At 40.8% G+C, this 19,995-nt stretch overlaps 1 protein-coding gene across 2 annotated transcripts; it reads right to left on the reverse strand.

Annotated features, from left to right (window-relative positions):
- Positions 1–551: 551 nt before the first annotated feature.
- LOC133953179 (voltage-dependent calcium channel gamma-5 subunit) lies at positions 552–18,455 on the reverse strand. 2 transcript variants are annotated; one of them, XM_062386975.1, is made up of 6 exons: positions 18,230–18,455; positions 9,919–10,110; positions 6,870–6,956; positions 4,673–4,813; positions 4,267–4,412; positions 552–3,476 (listed from the first exon to the last, which is right to left on the reverse strand). In XM_062386975.1, exons 2-6 carry the CDS (start codon positions 10,055–10,057, stop codon positions 3,213–3,215), a joined length of 777 nt encoding a protein of 258 aa, XP_062242959.1. In that variant the 5' UTR covers positions 10,058–10,110; positions 18,230–18,455; the 3' UTR covers positions 552–3,212. The 2 variants fall into 2 exon arrangements, with proteins under 2 accessions (XP_062242959.1, XP_062242958.1); XM_062386974.1 differs by having other exon boundaries at positions 9,870–10,110; positions 18,230–18,454.
- Between the last annotated feature and the right edge of the window lie 1,540 nt (positions 18,456–19,995).

The following is a 19,995-nucleotide window of genomic DNA, read 5'->3' on the forward strand; positions in this document are numbered from 1 at the left end:
TGGGTCAGACTGGGGATCGAACCGCTGACCTTCAGGTTGAAGGACGACCACTCTACCCCTCAGCCACAGCCGCCAATGTGAATTGCCTGATAGTCCAGAAACGATCATTCCATCCTTGGTGCATCATTGTTTTTGTTGTGTGACTGAGCTCAAAGACAGAAATTCAGCCGTTAGTATTTGTTTCATGCAAGATCTCACTGATATGCATTTCCGCTCTTCGTTAATAGAGGGCGATGTTGTGCAGCATATCAGCCATAACTACATATCAATAATTCATTGTTTTCTAATAGGCGGAGGTCAGATTTCAGTGTCACATGATGTGGGTAATACAGCTGCAATTTTTCACTACCCACAGGATCAAGGTATGTACTGTTCTAAGGACACAACTTTACACGTTTATTCTATAATGAAAAACTGAAGACGTCTCTGTTATCATACGACTGTTCTTAGCGTCTTGAAAAAAATACCTAGTCATTGTCAGGGACCAAGCAGTGAAAGGACAAGTGAGCACAGGATTACTGCTTTTCAAAAGATGGGATTTATTTCAGCCAAAAATATCCAATTGAGTAAATTAACGTGTTACAGTGGTCAAACAATCACAACTCTCCTCAAAAATACTGTGAACAAAACAAACGACTAACAATGAGACAGAGGGGAGACACATAATCTGATCATTTGGAAACGATGGGAATGGGCAAATAGATCTCGGGCAAAGAAACTCCAGTCCCCCACTCCCACCCTCAGCCACTTCTTTTAGCTAAACCAGGAGGGAGGACTGGAGCCGACACAGTTACCCAAAGCCAAAAGAAACTGAATGAAAACCTCTAATAACGACAAAGTTGTGTAAACTAAATTTGTTCACCTCGTTCAGAATACAATGTGGTGTTAAGTAATGTCACTGCAAATGAAATCAAACCGGTGATAATGACGTGAGTGGGTAAACGATTTATGTTAATCGTTAGAAACTTGAATTTAACACTGTGGCACATTCACAACAAATATATATATATATATCAACATCTATTATTTTATTTAATCTATATCTACTGTTTATAATGCAGACATTTCAGAGACGTGAGCAGAAGAAACACACCTCTTATTTATCAAATCCCATGAGACTTTATTTTGTTTTAGTTTATAGATCCCATTGCACATCTAACATCATGAAAATGACTCTGATTTTAAAAATACACAGATATTGACATGTCATGTCTGACACCATTTGAATACTTTACATACATGACATTTCATATTATTCAAAAAGCTCACATTCTCAATGTGATGCAGGAGGCAAAGCAGCTGTCACATTTACTGCAGATCAACAACAGAAGGACCATATTTAACTTATACTGCCATGTATACAAATATTTGTGTTATCCTAATTTCATATTTACATTGTGTTAAAATAAATAATATACTATATCAGATCAGTTTTGAGGAGTGTGAAAGATTAGTTTGGCACATGTGTTTATTAGTTCATATGAATATATGTTCTTTTTCATGTTCTACAGGTTGAAAACCACGATCCTGTGATGACATGTTGCCGTTAATAACATGTGGAATTCACACCATGCAACAGTAAATACCAACAATAATTATCATTCCAGTAATATACCAAACTAAACTATAAAATTATTGCACAAGACAAAAATGTTCTCTATAATATCTTTACTCACACTGAAATGCTGCATGAAATGTTTATATTCAAAACTTTCCCACCTAACCTGGACACAACTTTTTCCATGGCACACATATCTGTAGGTCAAACATTTAACAATAATCTGGCATTATAGGGGAGGTGCTAGAAATTTTTTTGTGTATAATTTGGTTCAATATATTTCTACAGGAGAGTTATTTTATTCTCATTATGCTTGTTACCTTTATGACAACTATCAAAATAGACCCTCAAAGCACCTGACCTCACAATACGACCACATCCCCTTAGGCCTGTCTATTTCCTATTGACTCTGAGGAAACAATGAAGCAGTATTGCCCCGATGGAGCTGGTTTTCTTCCTTCAGATTTAATTTTGTTTGTAATAACTTGATCATCTAAGATGATCGCTGTCAAAAGGAATCATGGGTTCTCTGAAAACACAGAAGCAATGGGAGCAAATGAAGAATTATATTATGTTTGTCTGTTTCATTTACTGTACAAGAATATACTTAAAAAAGTTACACAACCATTATAATATTCAGATTTTGGCAGTTTAAACAGAAAATATGTCACAAATATGTCTTATGACTAGCAGTCTATAATACAAAACCTCCCTTTGGTAAATGAACATGGCTGAAAGTTCAGAAAGAAGTGAGGTTCACATGGAAATTCAAACACCATCTGTTATTAACCCCACTCTCCCGTCATGTTACCCCAGTCAGTCTGTTTGTTTTGATTAAATTGCACGTCAAACAAAACAAACCTATTAAACTCACATTCATCATGTGTATCATTAAGCTCTGCACTGAAACATGGTAAAAAGCTGAGCTCTGGCTCCTGACTTCACGTGAACATGGCTGAAGCTGGTACACATGTGAAAACCGACGTTATATTACAACAACAAAGAGCTGCTCTTAAATAGTGGCAACTAAGGATGCTTGTGCGCATGTGCAATACTATTCCAACTTAATTTGAACCTCCTGAAAAGGCTCCTCTACACCAGAGATAAGTTTCTGCTTCCTGACTGATACAACCTATAATACTGCTTGACTTGAAATGTGCACACCCAATGCACACGGCAGTCTGTCGCGGCTTTAATCTATATTCTAAACTCTCCATATCTGCATATGTGAAGCATGTAATCCTGTAGCGTGTGACAGTCAAAGTGCTCACTGCAGGTTGCGGCTACGCGAGTTACTCCTCCCAGCTAACCTCCCCCGACCTCGGTCAGTTGGTCAAGTAACAGTCGACTACAGAAAAAACAGATAAAAGTACAATCTTGTCAAACTCTTTCCTTTCTGCCCCAGCTCTCCCCGGAACAAGACCTGTCAGCTGTGAATAAAGTGAACTGGCAAACCTTCAACTTAACTTTAACTCCCCACAGAACTAAAAAGTGTGACCAAAACAAATCAGCAGTGGTGAGGGTAGAGAGAGAATCAGGTCACAGTCAGGACACTCGCAGAAGGGACTAGTAGTGATTCAAGCTGGATATTATCAAATCATTGGACAAAATCCAGGCAGATCAAATTGACGCCAAAGGTTCGGCCACCACCGCCTCAGCACGGTGAGGAGGACATTTGTTCGTAGTCCGGACACTTGAGGAGGACGGGGTAGTTGGAGGCGTTCATCTGGACGGAGGCGTCGGAGGAGATGGAGGAGGCACTGCGGCCTCGACCGGCCCAGGCGTCCGGGTGGAGGAACTGGCCGGAGTAATCGGAGCAGTTGCTGAGGCGGGGCCGGTAGAAGCCCTGATGGGGCCGGTACATTTCCTCCGCTGTGTAGCGCTTCATGAACAGATACACCGACATGACACCGGCCGCCTGGGGGGCACAGGACACAGGGAACCAAGGTTTACTCTTGTTAGCTCATATCCTTATAAGTGGTGTTTGTAAATAGTTTGAATTATAACTGATACATTATGAAATGGAAGCAAGGATAGAGTTATCTAAATAAGGTAAGTGTATGTTTGTTTGACATGTTCACAATCTGTCAACGAGCGACGAGATATGGGGCCTGGAAGCTTTCTAGTTTGACCAATCAGGTTTGAGCAGGCTCTGGTTGCCCTCAGGTTCATTCTCAAGCTGTCCATAAAGATTGGCCAAAATCTCAACTGGACTTAAAACAAATGGGAAAAGGCAGATGGGCTCAAAGTTTGGGCTATGATGAACCAGAAGCATCTTGCAAATTTCCATTCCTCTTTTCAAAAGGCAGAATCTAGTTACCACAAGATAAACTGCATTGGCACATTAAACACATCTAATTCATCCTAAATTACTAAGTTTTTTTCTCACAGCAAAACATTTTAAAGTTGTTCACATATGAACGGCATTACTTGTCCAATTTAGGCGATAAAGATCATGTTTAATGTGTTTTTCTGTCGTTCTTTGTCTTATTCTTAAATCTACTTTCTTTTTGTAATCTGTAGAGGTGTATTCTGTCATTTGACAGACTGGTTTCTTCATGAAAAGATGCTTACATTCTAACTGATGCTACACACCAAAGGGACACGATAGATTAAAACTGTCAACATGATGGTTTGCTTGGGTACGAAAGGTTTAAAGTATCACTTCCATTATGTGACATTATCCAGATTAGCTGTGGTGAAGTTACCTCAGTGAGCAGGAAGGAGATGGCAGCAAAGGCGAACGACCAGCCGTACTTGTAGCTGAAGTAGGCATCGTTGGTTTTGGTCCTGTTCAGCATCTCGTCATTAATGTTGGAGATGTACAGGACCAGACCAACGACCAGAGACAGACCTGTGGGGGGGCAGGGAGACACAGGTAGATTACACTCAGACACTATAGCAGTATAAATTAAAGGCATCACTCTTGTTACCACAAATCCACCTGTGCATCGAGTAATAACAGATTTAATTAGAACAATAACAGTAGGTTTAACTCTGCAACATGTCAACAGTGGATATTAAAACTTATTTGCCCTTTAGTTATTTCAGCCTCTTAAATATAATGTGTATTTCTATATGTTATGTGTTAATTCCAAACCAAGACCGGTTTACCTGACAGGATGAAGAAGATTCCAGAAACAAAGGCCAAGATGGTGCGATGAGGTCGGATGTGGCCGATGTTGCTGAGCACAAAACCGATGAACATGAAGACGAGGCTGACCAGAGGGAAAGGTGTGGCCGAGCGGATCATCTCTGAAATGAAGAAAGAGGAAGAAAGAGAGGAACTGATCTGTTAGGGTTGGAACTTAATGTGAACCTCGGAAAATAACAGATACTGTTAAGGTTAATTTTTTTTGATGTGTGACTCAAACTTTTAATGGAAGGTTTTCCTCTTCCTGTAGCAGCATGATCTTCTCCACTGAGGTTGGACTTATTCCTTGTGGAGCTAATATTTAATGGTTTTTAGGTCATGGTTCCTCACTTATTGTCAGAGGGAACTGGACCTTCCTGCTGCGAGCAAATGGTACGGAACCTCCCAGAAGTAAAGGGAGAGTGTGGTACTCGTATCCAGACCCCCATTGTGATCTCCATTACACACGATGTCAGCAGCTAAGTGGACCAGATGTCTGAGGCCATAACCTTAATGGAACTGGCTATTTAATTAGTTGGGAAAAGTTTGAGGAGGTAAACTTCAGTAACTAGCTACTGCAGATGTGTAACAACACATCCAGTCTTTTTAGAATAAAAAATGAGTCTTAAGTATGACTGAATACTCTGAATAAAGAATTTAAATCATAAAATGATGCAAAATGATGACAGAGGATCTAGTGGTAGGTGCAGAGCTGTGAAAATTAGAAATGCCAGCACTATAATTTTCCGCATTTTAACTTACAGCACTTTATTAGAGCGAGGTCAAGCATGTCAAATAAATAATTCTTCTACATAAATCCATACTGCTTCTATTATATTTACTTCTGCACCATTGCCGGTCACTTGTAGGTCACACCTGCTAACACAGGGAGACCAGGCTTTAGCTATAAGAGACAGTACATTATTAGACAAATAAAGTATTTTGCTATGTTTACCATCCTGAAAGCTTTCATAAATGTTTAAGTTGGTTGGTATTTGTACTGATGAACCCTATTTATTTATTATTCATTTATTTACAATAATTATATTGTCTTTTGCATTTTATTGTTATCTTTGCCACTATTTTATCCACATTTTACTGAACTTCTAGTTTTATTTCTTTATTGTAAAGCTCATTTTCTTCCATAAAGTACAATACAACAAAAATATTTAGATAATTTGACATAACTGGTGGCCTAAAGTATTATTTATCAAATCATGGAAATTATTCGTAGTGTTGTCATCTTTTTAAAAACTTGGTCACTGAGATTACCTTTGATGATATCTATTTTAATGGCTGCACCAAAGTACTTGAAACCATCAACCACTTTTTGCACAGAAACAAAAGGCCATAACCCCCCCCCCCCCCATGTACAACCACCACTTATCTTGAAGTTCTACACTTGATTTACTTGATAAAAACCAAGCAACCTTCTCTGATGAGAGAGGATTGAAACCTCTGCAAAAAGCCAGTAGATGACAGTAGAGTTAGGACTTTTAGACTAGGTGCTCTGTCCTCTTTGCAGAGGTGTGGTGAGTCTGCATAAAGTTACAGACTACAGCATGAAGACACAAGGGATGTGACGTCTAACAGCATCTGTAGTGCCAACTGCTTGTCTACACACCACCAGTTCTCATGTTCACTCTGCAGTGAGGTCAAAATGAAAGTGTCCCCCTTACATTTATCAAATACAGGCTCTTATCTTGAAAACACTGGCTCTGGGAATTGGACTAGGAATAGCATGCACCACATATAGAGACATGGTAGCTTGGTACAGAGGTGTCGGCTTGGGTCAGACTGAAGTTATGTACTGTATATGATGACTTTAGACTTAAAGGTTCAGTGTGTAGAATCTAGTGACATCTAGTGAAGTTGCATGTTGCAGCTGAATACCCCCCACCTCACCCTCCCCTTCCAAACATGAAGTAGAACGTGTGGCAGCCTTCAGTCATCATAACAACTCAAATGGTGTTTAGTTTTTTAACTTTCTTTAACACTTTGACTCTCGTGATTTGTCAGAGAACAATCCATGGATAATGATGAAGAATATCAGGCACATTTAGGGAACTGACATGAGTGCGTGAAATTGACTGAATTTAAGGGAACTATTGGGCCTTGGAGGAGGCGAGCGCTCTACTGAGTACCATTCTAGTTTCCTACAACAGTTACAGTACTTACTGAGAACACTAACAGTGGACTCGGATGTTATCTGGACATTGGTGGGCATCACATACTCGATGGTAAAACATCGACCTTTCTCCTCCCCTGGAAAAAAGGACAGCAAAAAAAAACATTTATTCAATAAAGATTCAAATGAATCTGATGCAGGGTTCAGCACATCTAGAAAACTGAAGAGTCGCCCACTGTGACAGGGAAAAGTTAAACGCTGCAGAATGTTAGTTATGCTGGAAGAATACATAGATAAGATAAGAGAGACTTCATCTTTGCAATGGGAGATTTGCCTTGGACGTCTGAGTGTCTGCCGCATGAAGCCAAAAAAAAAAACAACAACCACATATGTCCATTACGCAATTGTGTTAGAGAGGGTCGTCCACCCACCAGAAGGCCGGTGGTTTGATCCCTGGCTCCTCCAGGCTGCATTTCAAACTGGATCTTCGGACAGACCATGAACAGTGTGTTCTCTGCAGATAGAAGTGCTGTAAAGTGCTTTGATTGGTTTATACGACGGGGAGAGTGCTCTATAAATTCACTCCATTTAGCATTTATTTTATTTATCTATTTGTGCTGGAATCAGTAAACTCTGTGTCACGGCTGTGAAACAATCTGAGCTTATTTCAATGAAGCTGTTGAACTAAAGTGTGACATCAGCAGGTTGTTCGACATCATACACATCCTCTACTGTCAGTTTTCATATGAGGAACACCATGCATAGCTTCATGACACGTTTCTCGTTATCACTCTGACACATGGAGGGGGGGAAAAAAGTCTGGCACAGAAACACAGTGACACACAAACACACAATCTGACTCAACACGCAATAAACCTAACAAGCAATGGCGTGTTGGATAAGGTGATAGTTTGTGTTTCAGCATTTGTAATTTGCTTCATAAAGCATGCAAGTGCTGAAGACACATCGTGGCAAAAGAGTTTGTATCAAGTCAAAACCAACATATGTGTTTACCTTATGTGTGTGTGTGTGTGTGTGTGTTTGTGTGTGCATTACTTACTTCTTGCTAAGATTACCTAGTGGGTGTAGTATTTACAGTCGGTGCACCAGTGAATGGATTATGATAGGCAGACTTATATATAAACATACAACAACAGACTAGACCATGTTGTTGCTGCACTGCTGACTTGATGCCTGTTTTTACCATGACCAATCTATTCAGTAATATACTTTATGTGGGCAGGAGAAAGGGAGGTGAAGTGATGATCACAGTAGTTGAATGAGGACTGAAAGAGGAAAAACACAGGTCAGGCAGGTTTCAGGGAGTGTGTAAAAGAGTGTTAAGAGGGTAGAAAAGGACACAACATGGTTTTTCTCTCTATTGCTTTTGAAATAAATCTCATTTTATGAGAACGTAAAGCCAGTGTTTATCTCCGCAGACGGCCAACAGTAATTCTCATTCCTCTCAAATGTAATTTCAACAGAGGGAGATAATAACCATCACTGAAGATGTTGATTATGCTTTCACAAGATAAAACTAATGACGTGTGAATGTTCAGTCAGTCCTGAAGGACGGAAGATTTTGGATGGGTCATTTACAGCAGAAGAGAAGAAAATACATTTGAAGTGGTAAATGTTTTAATGATTCTGTCAAACGCAAAACTTACATCATAAATGTGTGAAAGATGGATTCCATTCGATTAGAATCTAATCCATCAAACTTTATTGATCCACACATCTGGGTAATTCACTTGGTACAGCAGCAGGCAGGTCAAAATGTGAGACAAGAGAATAAAAATAAAGAATTTAAGGTTAAATAAATAAAAATAAAAAAGCTGAGTATGTATATTCTGTATTAAACAAACCATCCCTACTCTTACAACGAGTCCCGTAACATGGTTTTGCAGTCCTCTTCTGAACATATTGATTTACAGCCATGACACAACCACAGATTGCACTGTATGTGCAGGCAGAGATCCTCTACCACAAACCTCTAACAGCCAGACCACTGATGAACTCGAACTAACATCAATACCAGGGACAACAACACACAACCTCGTCCTCTGGCACAAAAGCACACTGTGTTACTAGTGTGCACTAATTGTTTCTGGGTCAAACACAATGCACCAGTTAAATGGGCACTAAGGCCACTCGATCGCCCCTAAAACACACACTGGACTATTTGTCCATTTATCGCATCTGTTGCCTACTATTTGAACGATCAACCCTGAAACAGGACAGAGTGGCTCAGGATGTGTCACAGGGGTAAATGGAACAATTCAGCAGTAAGTGGGAGAATGTCACAGGATCATTTCCAGGTTTTCCGGTTATAAATGCTAAATGTGTAACATATGACAGCAGACATTTCTTTTTGCCTCAACATCTACACATCCAACAAAAGTCTGTCATTGCCGGAGAACAGAAAGAAGTGGATACCTGGAACAACACTTGTCTGGAGAGTTGGGAATCTAATAAAAGAATCAAACTGAACCCTTAGTGTCTCTCAAGGTCTCTGAGCGTGCGTCTGTAATGTTGCAGCTGGGGGGGAAACATTTTTTGACAGGTAAATGGACTTTTAGCGTTCACTGTGGAAATACAAACTCTCCAGCGGTACCAAAGTGCAAAAAGTGTGCAGGTCAGAAGAGAGGGGAAAACAGCAGCAACAGAATTGAAGGTTTCCTGCATTGATCCAGAGAGCCCCTGATGCCACAGACTGTAGATCAGTCATTGGGTGGGTCACAAGGGAAGAGGGGTTACAATACCATCCATCAACTGGAATAAGGCACCAGCGGAGAGAGGTGACATACAAAGGAGAGGTGCTACAGCTGCACATGGAGGTGAAGGAGTTGAAGGGAAAGTTGAAAAGTCCATACTCAAACACTTAAAGCAAAGCTTTGACTTCGACAGAATTGACACAAAATTTGACTTGACTTTTCACCAGCGATGCCAAATAAATTAGTCTCCACCAGTTGCTGGAGACACTAGATCTATGTCTGGATGAAATGATAAATACTGACTAAAATATGTTTCCGGCTTCATGTTCTACTCACCAACCAGGAAGCAAACCCTCCAGAGACCAGAGTGCAGGGACATGCGTACCTCGGTGCTCTGGTTGAGGGGGAGAATGACACCCTCCTCCAGGTACAGCCAGTAGTCGGTGCTCACGGCGATCCCCAGCAGGCCCAGGGAGCAAACAGCGAACACGCTGCTCACCAACGTCAGCACCTTCCTGCCACATAGGCTCATACCACAGCCTAAACAGCAGGGGGGTGCCGCCGGCAGAAAGGAGAGCTATGGAAGAGGGAAGAAAAGAAAAAAGATATATCTTCACCACCTTCATCGAAGTGAACAGGACAATGTTAGTGTGAAAACCCTCCTGAGAGCAGGAAATTACAGATGCATCTGTGGGTTGTTGGTTGGTGGGGAAATCTGGGTTAAAATAATGGGGTTTGTTTCATAATTCATATTCATTACTGGAGATGAAGATGAGTTGGAAATGAATGGAAATAAATACATGGGAGTAAAAAGCAGGCAAGCATAACTGAGGAATGTCTTCCTCTAAGCTGGGGAAGTGTCCTTCTCCTTCAAATCTCCCTACAGAGTTTAAATAATCACATTGTGTTCGGCCACAAGCTTAGCGTGGATTGTTTGTTATCCTCAAAGCCAAAAGAACTAAATGATAACTCATATAGCTAATCAAACACAAAAAGCTCATTTGTGGTGCTGTGTTTTCTGCTCTAATCATGCACAACTCCTAATGCACCCAAACATCTTGTCTAAATCCAGCTTCTCATGTGAAGCAGCCTTGCAGACGCTGCAGAGTATGTGTCGACATGTGAATGTGTGCACTTGTCACACAAAAGGCTGAATCCGTCAGTACGACGGCCGATGCCCACGTTCGCAGGAAGCTCTGCCTGTCATGGGATACGTGTCGAAAGGAATAGAGTTTTTACATAATGAGTTCTCAGGGTGCTGCGACACTGAGCACCCACTGGGAGAGGGGAACGGATGTGTGAAAGGATTACAGAAAACATCAAAACTTTAAAATAAGATTTGTAAAAGTAGAAAACAGGGAGATGTCCCCTCGTCTGTCGGTCAGCTTGCAGTGCAGGATGATGTAGAGGGGGTGAGGTGTGAAGCTCGTGGTTTTAAATAAAGCTTTTAAGAGGATGCACAGCAGACACTGGCAATAAACATGTTCAAATTCCCTGCACTTCATTTCTCGTTTGTAACAATTTACAATCGCCAACATTATAAAAACAAAAAATAACACTGAATTAAAAAGAAATTTATCAAGCTATTTTGTCTGTATATGGTTAAATTGGTTCAAAGCATATATCCTGTAGCTTCCCCTGCGTAAGATAATTAATAACCACGTGTTCCAACCTCATCTGTCTAATGGGTGTGAAGCCTGGTATCCACAATTCACATACACAAAGGGTAATAAATCCTTGAAGACTTGTTGCAAGCGCAGCACAAACTATGAATATGCTTTACACACCTGCGATTTATATGATCTACTCAGCAGTTTTACAAACAAGAGGTAAAAACTAAGAAAAACTATTTGTATTGTCCCTGTTTAGCCAAACCCATGTTTGAGAAGTTGAAATTAAAATGTGTTTTCTACAAATGTTGCTAAAGGTTTATCTTGCATGTTCTCATCCATATGTAAGTTTGCATGCTTGGAGTTATTACTCCCCTTGTCAGCCTGACAAGGAGGTTATTTGTTTGTTTGTAAGAAAGTTTACGCAAAAACGACCAAAAAACTTCAGAAAGAACCCATTTAACTCAAAGAATTTTTCTTGAACATTGCTTCGAAAAAGTTTCACTTATTTCCCATGGAGCAATTCATGGATCGTAATAAAATCTTTGCGTGGGCCTGTTGGGCCTTGGTGGACGTATATGCTCTACTGAATGCCGTTCTAGTTTTAATTAGATTTGATAATAATAGACCAAGGCTTTTTTTTATCTCTGAAGCCTTATGATATAGAACGACATTTCTAAGATATAAGACTGACAATTGCCTTGATCCAGAATAAGAAAGCTCGCTCTCTATAGTCACATATATCTTTATAACTGTTTAAACTGCAAATATCAAAATGTCAAACAGTGTAAAAAAAAAAAAAAAAGAGGAACTAAAACACAATTTTTGCTGCCATATGTGTCTTTCTCTGTCTGCTGAGACTCAACCTGCCCTCGAACTGTGAACCACAGGTCGGCACATTATTCCAAACAAGGCCCTGGTGATTGGAAGTGGTTGAGATGCCTTCACATGCAATCAGAGTTCACTACAGCACACACAAGCAGCATTAATGAGAAACGACTGTCATTAAACCCCAGCTATTATTGACCAAGGTGCAATCAACGGCCATTTATTTACAATGTCCATATAATGGCTCCACTTATAGTCATGTAGCGTCAAGCTATTCCACTAAATAGAGCTTTTTGTGTTATTACACTGTATGGGTGGGGGGGGGGCTGCTTTTAGTAACACAGCACGAGAATCACGCGGTCGTGATTTATCTCTAAATGTGGGCTTCCACAAATAAGGTATCATTACTGACAGAGAGCAAGGAGCTATTCGTGCTGGCAGTGCCTTTCAAGCAGCTACAAAAATAGACCACTTATTGTAATGATAGGGTGGTGAGGACGCTAAAAATAGCCACAGTGATATTATGTAACGCCACAGCACATGTTACAACCTGTATCGAAAAGGTTGGTGCACGAGTTTCCATAGAACACAAGCGACGTATTCAAGACATATTCGCTGTATAATTTGCAACCCTGGCCAACAGCATGGTGACATTCGTATGATTCACATGTCAACACAGACACTTTTCAGGTCAAGAGCGAGATCGAAGAACAAGACAAAACAGACACCCGATGAATTTATGTGATTCCCCCAAGATGAGAAGAATGAAATCCCCAAACACTGTTTATCGAACACAACACACCACAACAACACAGAGCTGCTGAGCAACACTGTAGCTGGCTTCTTAAAGGAGGTAAATAGAACTGAGGTTCTGTTACCTGGGTAGCTTTGCTTGTTTAATACACACAGACACACACACATACACACAGACACACATAAACACACAGACACACATACACACACATATTCAATCTTTTATGAATACTAATTATTCTCGTTATTGTTCTGGTTTCCGAAGGATTATAAATGGCGAGCTTTGATTTTTTTTTGTTGAGAAATGCTGTAGTAAATGTGCAAAGCCACTGGGACCAAACAAAAAGCCTTTTAGTCCCTTCCTGTCTCCAAAGGGAAACACAAAACACCTCTCTCCTGCATAAACATCAGTCTTTCCTTTTTAAAAAGTCCTATCCAGCCTAGCCTAGACATGTTAACACAATCAAAAGGAGCTTTGCAGTTGTTGTTTGGATTGTGAAAAAAGCGAAACTGCATTTTTTTAGTTAACTGCAATTACATGTCATATTTTAAATGTCGTCCATAGATGACCTGTAACAAACCCACGATGATTTAACTGAAAGTAACAAAATACTGTTTACGACTTCAACCATTGATGTGATACTGAGCAGGGCCACTAGGGGTCCAGAGGCCATGCTGGTAACAAGTATAAGGCAAATGCACACCAGTGCTGGAGTAAAGGGCACGTCACCACCATAAGTAGGTTATTCATCTTGTCTGCTGTGCTAACACGCTCCTATAACCTCCTGTCAACTCTAATTTCAACAGCTCACTGCCAAAAATACCTCCTTCTCCCAGAAACACCATTGGTGACACAAAGGTAACGGAAAGAGTACTTCGAGAACACATCTCCAGGGCAACCCTAACCCCACAGGGCAGAGAATAAACAACATTATGAAACGTTAAAATATAATTGATACTGTGCTGTAGTGTATAACAGCAAAGCTACATATAATTCAGACTTAAGTGATCATCTTTGTTTTTCAATGATGTTTTAAATTTGCAAAAAATGAAATGTGACAAATGCACATTTATTTGGGGAGATACGATGATTTAGTTTCCCCTCACACTTATCTGACTAATTGGAGAAATGCATTGATAAAAGACTTTGAATTAGATTTAACACTCTGGTCAAAAGCATTGACTGCCTCTGCAAATCAATCATAATAATTTGTGGTATTTGTCGGTCTCTGTCGAGGGTTTGTCAGCGTCCCTGCATGCATCTCTTTTGGCTGCTTATTGACCCGGCTACTGCGGCAGAGTGTGATTTTGAGTACAGACCGGCGACCAGACCTCTGTGGGTGTCAGTCGCCGTTGTCTGATGTTACTGGGGCTGATTGGAGGAGCCTGAGGACCATCCAGTGCACGGGAGAGGAGACGTGTCATCAAGCCACGGACGCAGCAGGGCGAAGCTGGCAGCCCCCCCCATCATCGGCCTGTTGAGAATCTGCTCGTGCATTTTCAACAGATGTCACACAGGGAAAACACTGCACATGCCTGTGAGCGCACGAAATCCTGCACACATCATCCAGACTATCTCAGACTGAAACATGTCCGTAAAGTGACAGTTGTACAACCAAACATCATGTACTACACAAACCACACACTGCTTAAAGCCACACAATGTTGTCTTATTGGTGCCGTATGTATAAAGAGGGAGAATAAAGTGTCATTATCATACAATGTTTTTCTGTTGATGGTTCATATTATTATAAAAACATAACTATGGTCATAAATAGCATTATTACCTCCACCATGTTTTTGTCTGTGTTTGTCTGTTTGTCTAATACTTTGCAGGATTCCTCAAAGACTACTGGACGGATTACCATGACAACTTGGTGGAAGGATGCAGTATGGGTCAGGGAGGAAGGGTCAATTTTAGTGCAGATCTGTAATTCTTAAACATTGTTAATTTCTAAAGAAATAATAAAAAAAAAATTGTATTCTTTGATAAGTGCTGAAAAAATCATATACACAGTTCAGTCTTCCCATAAAACTCAGATTTAACAGACACTATCCACCTGAAGGATTGAAAGCGAGGAGGTAAATTAAACATTCACTTCCTGTGGCAAAGCAAATCTGCAGAGTGGCTTTGCATGAACTGAAACTTTGGTGAACTTTGACCCGGGATAATTGCTTTGCATTGGCGTATGTGTGACCATGCCCTACGAGTCAGGGTGGATTCTAATTGCAAGTGAGTAGTCCAAACTTTAGAGACGACATCTTTTAGCACATGTCCTTATATATCAGCTATTATCTTAGTTGGCTTCCAGTGGGGAGCTAACAAGCTCAAATGATTTCTCAGTGGTCTAATCTCAGAGATGCCTCGGCCCTCCCCTGGAGGGAGAATGAGACACAGCGGTCCAAGCCGACTCACTGCTGCAGGCCAGTCAACTTGCAGAGCCTCAACTGGCAGAGAGAGAGGTGATGGCAGTGCAAGCTGTCAACACAAAGAATTAATTCTCACCTCCTCTCCACATTACTGTATGAGTCGTGGGATGCACATTACAATATCAGTCAACTGGCTGCTTTTGATGCTGCCACACATTTTAATTTAAACAGCTGAACCTGGTAACCTAATGTGGGAGCTCTTTTCTTCCTTTGCTTTCCCTCACCCCGTAAGACTCCAGAGCAGGCTGCAAAATGCACTACATCTCTCCTCTGTAATGTCGCATTATCTTAATTGGATTGGGCAGTTCTGGATACAGCCCAAGTCTTTCACGCTACTCCAAAGGCAGTTCCCCTATGTTTTTTAGCAAATGATTTTGGCCCTCAGATGTCACCCCCTGCATGTTCCTTCATCCGAGATAATGAGCTGAAAGTGAACGTGTAGCCTGTCCCTCAGTTTCTTCTCATCACTTGATCATACATGAGTGACAGTAAAGTTTAACTGAGAAAAGTTGATCAAAAACATTAGAAAAGACCTTCAGGGACCCATTTGGTCTTCGTGTGCATCAGGGGTAATTATCCTGAACTACTTGGTTTCAGAAGACAAGTCTATTCAATCTAATAAAACCCATCTAGAAAGGCACGGCAGCACTTTTTTAACTGGTCGACACACTAAAGACCTTGACACAAAAACAGTGACCTACAGCAATTGCACTCTAACATCCATTCCCCCATATTTTTGTTTTGTTTTTCAGAGAACAAATCTCTCAGTTAAAAGCGGTTGACTTGGCCCTGTCGCCAGGCAACACGATACAGAGAGGCCTGTAGTCGAGCATGAAGGAACTGATGAGCAAGTCCCAATACAGGGCTTCCTATCTGCTGGTGCACTTAACATGCTGGAATGGGGGAAACAGAGGAAAGTGGGAGGACAACAAAGAGACATGTACAGCTGATTATATAAGGAGAATAAACATCATGCAGTCATGAAGTCATTTCACAGGTGTCTCTGTCTTCATAATGAAGGGAGCTTCTCCTCACAGCAAGAAATCATCATCCAAGACATGGATTTACAGTTTAACCCAAACATCGTGAATCTTGATATAAAAAAGCTAAAAAATAAACAATGTCAAGTTAAGGGTTTAGTAAAACTGTCCAATGAGGACATTGTGCATGTCTGCGTCTCTCGATATGTAATTTGAATCGGACATTCCTATTAATGTCGACCTACAGCCATGTTTCAACACACTGGCAAACTGTGAGCAGTGTGTGTTGCTGAGTTAACAAGACACCAGGTTGGATGAGGAATGGAGGACGACTGTATGATCCTAACAACAGTCCTGAATGAGCTGTAAATCCCTTGGTAACACAATCTCTGAATCGCTGAATCTTTGGGAAGTAATGGCCTTTTACGACTGGACTGTAAGACGGCAGGAGAAAGTCACATATCAGAGATGTGAAAAAAATGCCTGACTGACAGCCAGGGCCTCTGAGCACATGGGTAGGATTCTGCAGAGAGATGATTTCCTGCAGCATTTTAATGATGCTATTAGTCAAAAACAAAGTCTGATAAAAACAGCAGGGTTTTTTCAAACTAGTCACACAAAACCTGTTAATGTCTCTTCGTAAAACATTAGGATAAACTGGGTTTTAAATCCAAGACAACATGCTCATTATTAGACTATAACGATGTCCGTCTCACAAGTGCAGACGGAGTAGTTTTTGACCTCAGAGCTGTAGTTTTCCATCTCAGAGGCTGTGAGTATGGCCAGAAAGTCTCTGTCTAATGGACAGAGACTCGAAACTGTTTCTCTTCCACAGCAGCAGAACAAATAAAAATAATCCCCTGCAGCCCACACCGTCTAAATTTGTGCAGTAAACAGCGTTTGTCCGGCTGACATACTGAGGAATGGATGTCAGCCAAGTTAGCCTGTGGGCTGCATATGGCTGCCGAAGTTTAACAGGTGAATCCAAAATTTGTGCTCATGCAGAAGCAAATTACGGTTGAATCTCAAGTTTAGTCCTTTTTGCAGATTTTTTTAAATGATCAAACTGTTCATGTTCTCCAGTGGCGTATGTGTAATTTTCTTAGGGGTTTTCACATGTCATTTAAAACAGTGGTTTTCAAATTGGGGGCAGAGGATCCCTGGGGGTCTGCAGCATAATGCTACGGGGTCAGGGAAAAGTTCCCAGCTTAATATATTATCATGATATAGGGGTATTCTGTTGCTGAAAACATTTTGAATACAATTCTAATATCTTTCTAAAGGACATATATAATTCCAGAGGGAGGTGGGGCTCAGAGTAATTTCTATTTTGTTGGGGGGGTCCTTGGCTGAGAAAACATTGCAAACCTCTGATTCAAAACATCATCTGAGTCACGGTGGTTGTTGCTCTGTGGTCGAATCAGTCACTGGATTATTTGTTGGCACTGGTCTCGCTGGTGGAACCGGAGCCAGATGTTTGTTATTCCTGACGTTTAATGCTTGGCTCCGGTTCAAATCTCTGTCCGTGGTGCTGAAACCGCTCACACGCGGTCTCGTGTCAAACAACCAGTCGAGGACCGACTCCGACCATTCAGCGTGTTGGTGAACACCGATGTAGAGGAGGAAATTCACCTACGCACTGTTCGTGAACATCTTTACTCGATTTCACTTGTTTTCATTTTAGTTGCGTTTGTAGGTTTTTCATTACAAGTCGTTTAACAGCACAGAGTTTAATGCTGTGACACGTTTCACAGCATATTCCCCCTCTTTTACCTCTTTCTTGTCTCCTCTCATCCCATGCTAGTCTGTCTTTCTTCCAACCACAGTGAATTAGTCTATATAAAGAATACAGATATAATGAGAGTCATTGCTCACTTTTGCCAACAATTAGATTTCGAGTGAAACAAACCCAACTCCACTCTTCACAGCGATTATAAAAGCAGAGATCATCTGTTTCACAATGGAAACAAAGATTCGTTCCGGTGGACATTTACAGTGAAACATCCCGTACACGAGAAACAATAACCAATTAACAAATCAGTAATTTATCCTGCACTGGTGCCAAAAGACGCATACAATGATATCAGCCCTTTACCTTCACGAAGAAGACTCGTTGATGAAACCAGAGTTCTTCCTCCTCCTCTTGATTCTTCCTCCTCTTAATTCTCTCTCTTCTCTTTCCTCTCGGTTCCACTCGCTCCGTGTTGTCTCGGGTTAGTCGCGCACTGAGTCTGTGGCGTATCTCGCGCTCCACTGCTGAGACACACCGAGCCAATGGTCTGCTGAGCGCGCGGCGCGTGCCACGTGGTACATCCAACTTCAATCTGCGCTTCTGAACTTCACGCGCTGCACGAGTGCTCAGGTGCAGACACGTTATTTTATACTCCTTAAGGGAAGGATGAACTCTGACACAGACATGAAAAGTAATCCCAGCATAAAGCATATCCACAGCACAAGTACACACCAGGCACAGCTTCCAAAGACATCATCACTCATTCAAGTGTTAGTTCAACTCGGCAATACATTGAGGTGAAGACCCCCTTTACAATATGAGTACAGAAACAAAAAGAAACATTGAGAGACACCAAGAAAATAAACAAGAGCCAGAGTAATGCATACAACTTAATGTAAAGCAGATGAATCAATTGAAAGAAATACATTGACTCAAACAAGGTCAGCTGGGGGAAAATAAGGTCAGATTAAAAGCTTAAATTGCTCTAAAGATCAAAATGAGTTGAGCTTCAGATTGTTCTGTAGATGTTGCAGGTGCATGATGATAAAAAACTGGATTCAGCTCAGTAAAATCAGATGGCACCTGTAGTGTAATCCAGTCATTTTAGCGTTTTTGTTGAGGACCCCATTAAAAGACAGCAGTGAGGTGATGTAAATGGGTAAAAGATACATAAGAACCTTAAAGCTAAATAAAACAAAGTGTGTTTCTCACCTAACAGAGAGAGAGGGTCATCCAAAATTGGCATATAAATAAAAATGATGAGTATTGTGACCATGAATCAGCAAAGTGAAAAAGAGTGTCCAACAGTTTCATGGTTGCAGCTGATGCATGCATGTATAGCATGTCACCATCAACTAAGAGAGAAGGAAAGTAAGATCTTTATGCACTGCAGAGGGAGATTTGCATTGGCGTAGTCAGTTGCTTGATTAGTCCAGCAATAAAAGATAACCTAGTTGTGTGAGGTCATGTATACATATATTGATTCAAGATTCACTAACAGATCAGCAAGGGTTGTAAACTCTAAATTACCTTCAATGCACCACTTGGTCTACGCTCACAACCCTCTTTCTATGATTTGAAGCCATCATTAGGATACAGACAACCCACCACCTGGGGGCGCTCATTTGAGAAAACATCTGTAAAATGGATGACGCGCATCAAGGTCCGTTCAGAGTCAGAGACATTAATTCACAGTAACACAAAGTTTCATTTGGGTCGCCTTTTATTTGCATCCCATGTGCTTTACCAGTTTTAGTTGTGTATCTGCTTCAAAATAAAACTAACAAGGAGCAACAGGGAGACATAATAGAAAGAGTGTTAAAACTGTGATGAGAAGTGTTTTGTCTTTTCATCCTATATCCACACATTCCACCTCTTTGTTCCTGCCCACTTAAATAGATCTTCCTCGTGATTATCGCTTGGGTTGAATATAATGGGCCATCCAAAAAACCACAGTGGAATATTATGCAAAACAAAATGCGTTTTCAACAGAATCAATTAGTGGCCCACTGGCACTTTCCCACCTTTGTAAGAAAAGAGTGAGAATAAGGATGAGAATAAGACAGAGAATGAAAATAACAATAACAATATGAAAAAATAACTTTGTTAAGTTTTATATATAAGTAATG

Source organism: Platichthys flesus, chromosome 5, assembly GCF_949316205.1.
Source record: "Platichthys flesus chromosome 5, fPlaFle2.1, whole genome shotgun sequence".
Lineage (NCBI taxonomy): Eukaryota > Metazoa > Chordata > Actinopteri > Pleuronectiformes > Pleuronectidae > Platichthys > Platichthys flesus.

What these genes read in the sequence shown, in the direction of transcription:
- LOC133953179 (XM_062386974.1), bottom strand. Translation starts at nt 10,065, where the DNA reads ATGAGCCTATGTGGCAGGAAGGTGCTGACGTTGGTGAGCAGCGTGTTC. An exon ending in GAGGGTTTGCTTCCTGGTTG is followed by an intron (nt 6,957 to 9,869) that starts GTGAGTAGAACA and finishes CCTTTTTTCCAG; the next exon opens with GGGAGGAGAAAGGTCGATGT. An exon ending in TCTCCTTCCTGCTCACTGAG is followed by an intron (nt 3,477 to 4,266) that starts GTAACTTCACCA and finishes TGTGCCCCCCAG; the next exon opens with GCGGCCGGTGTCATGTCGGT.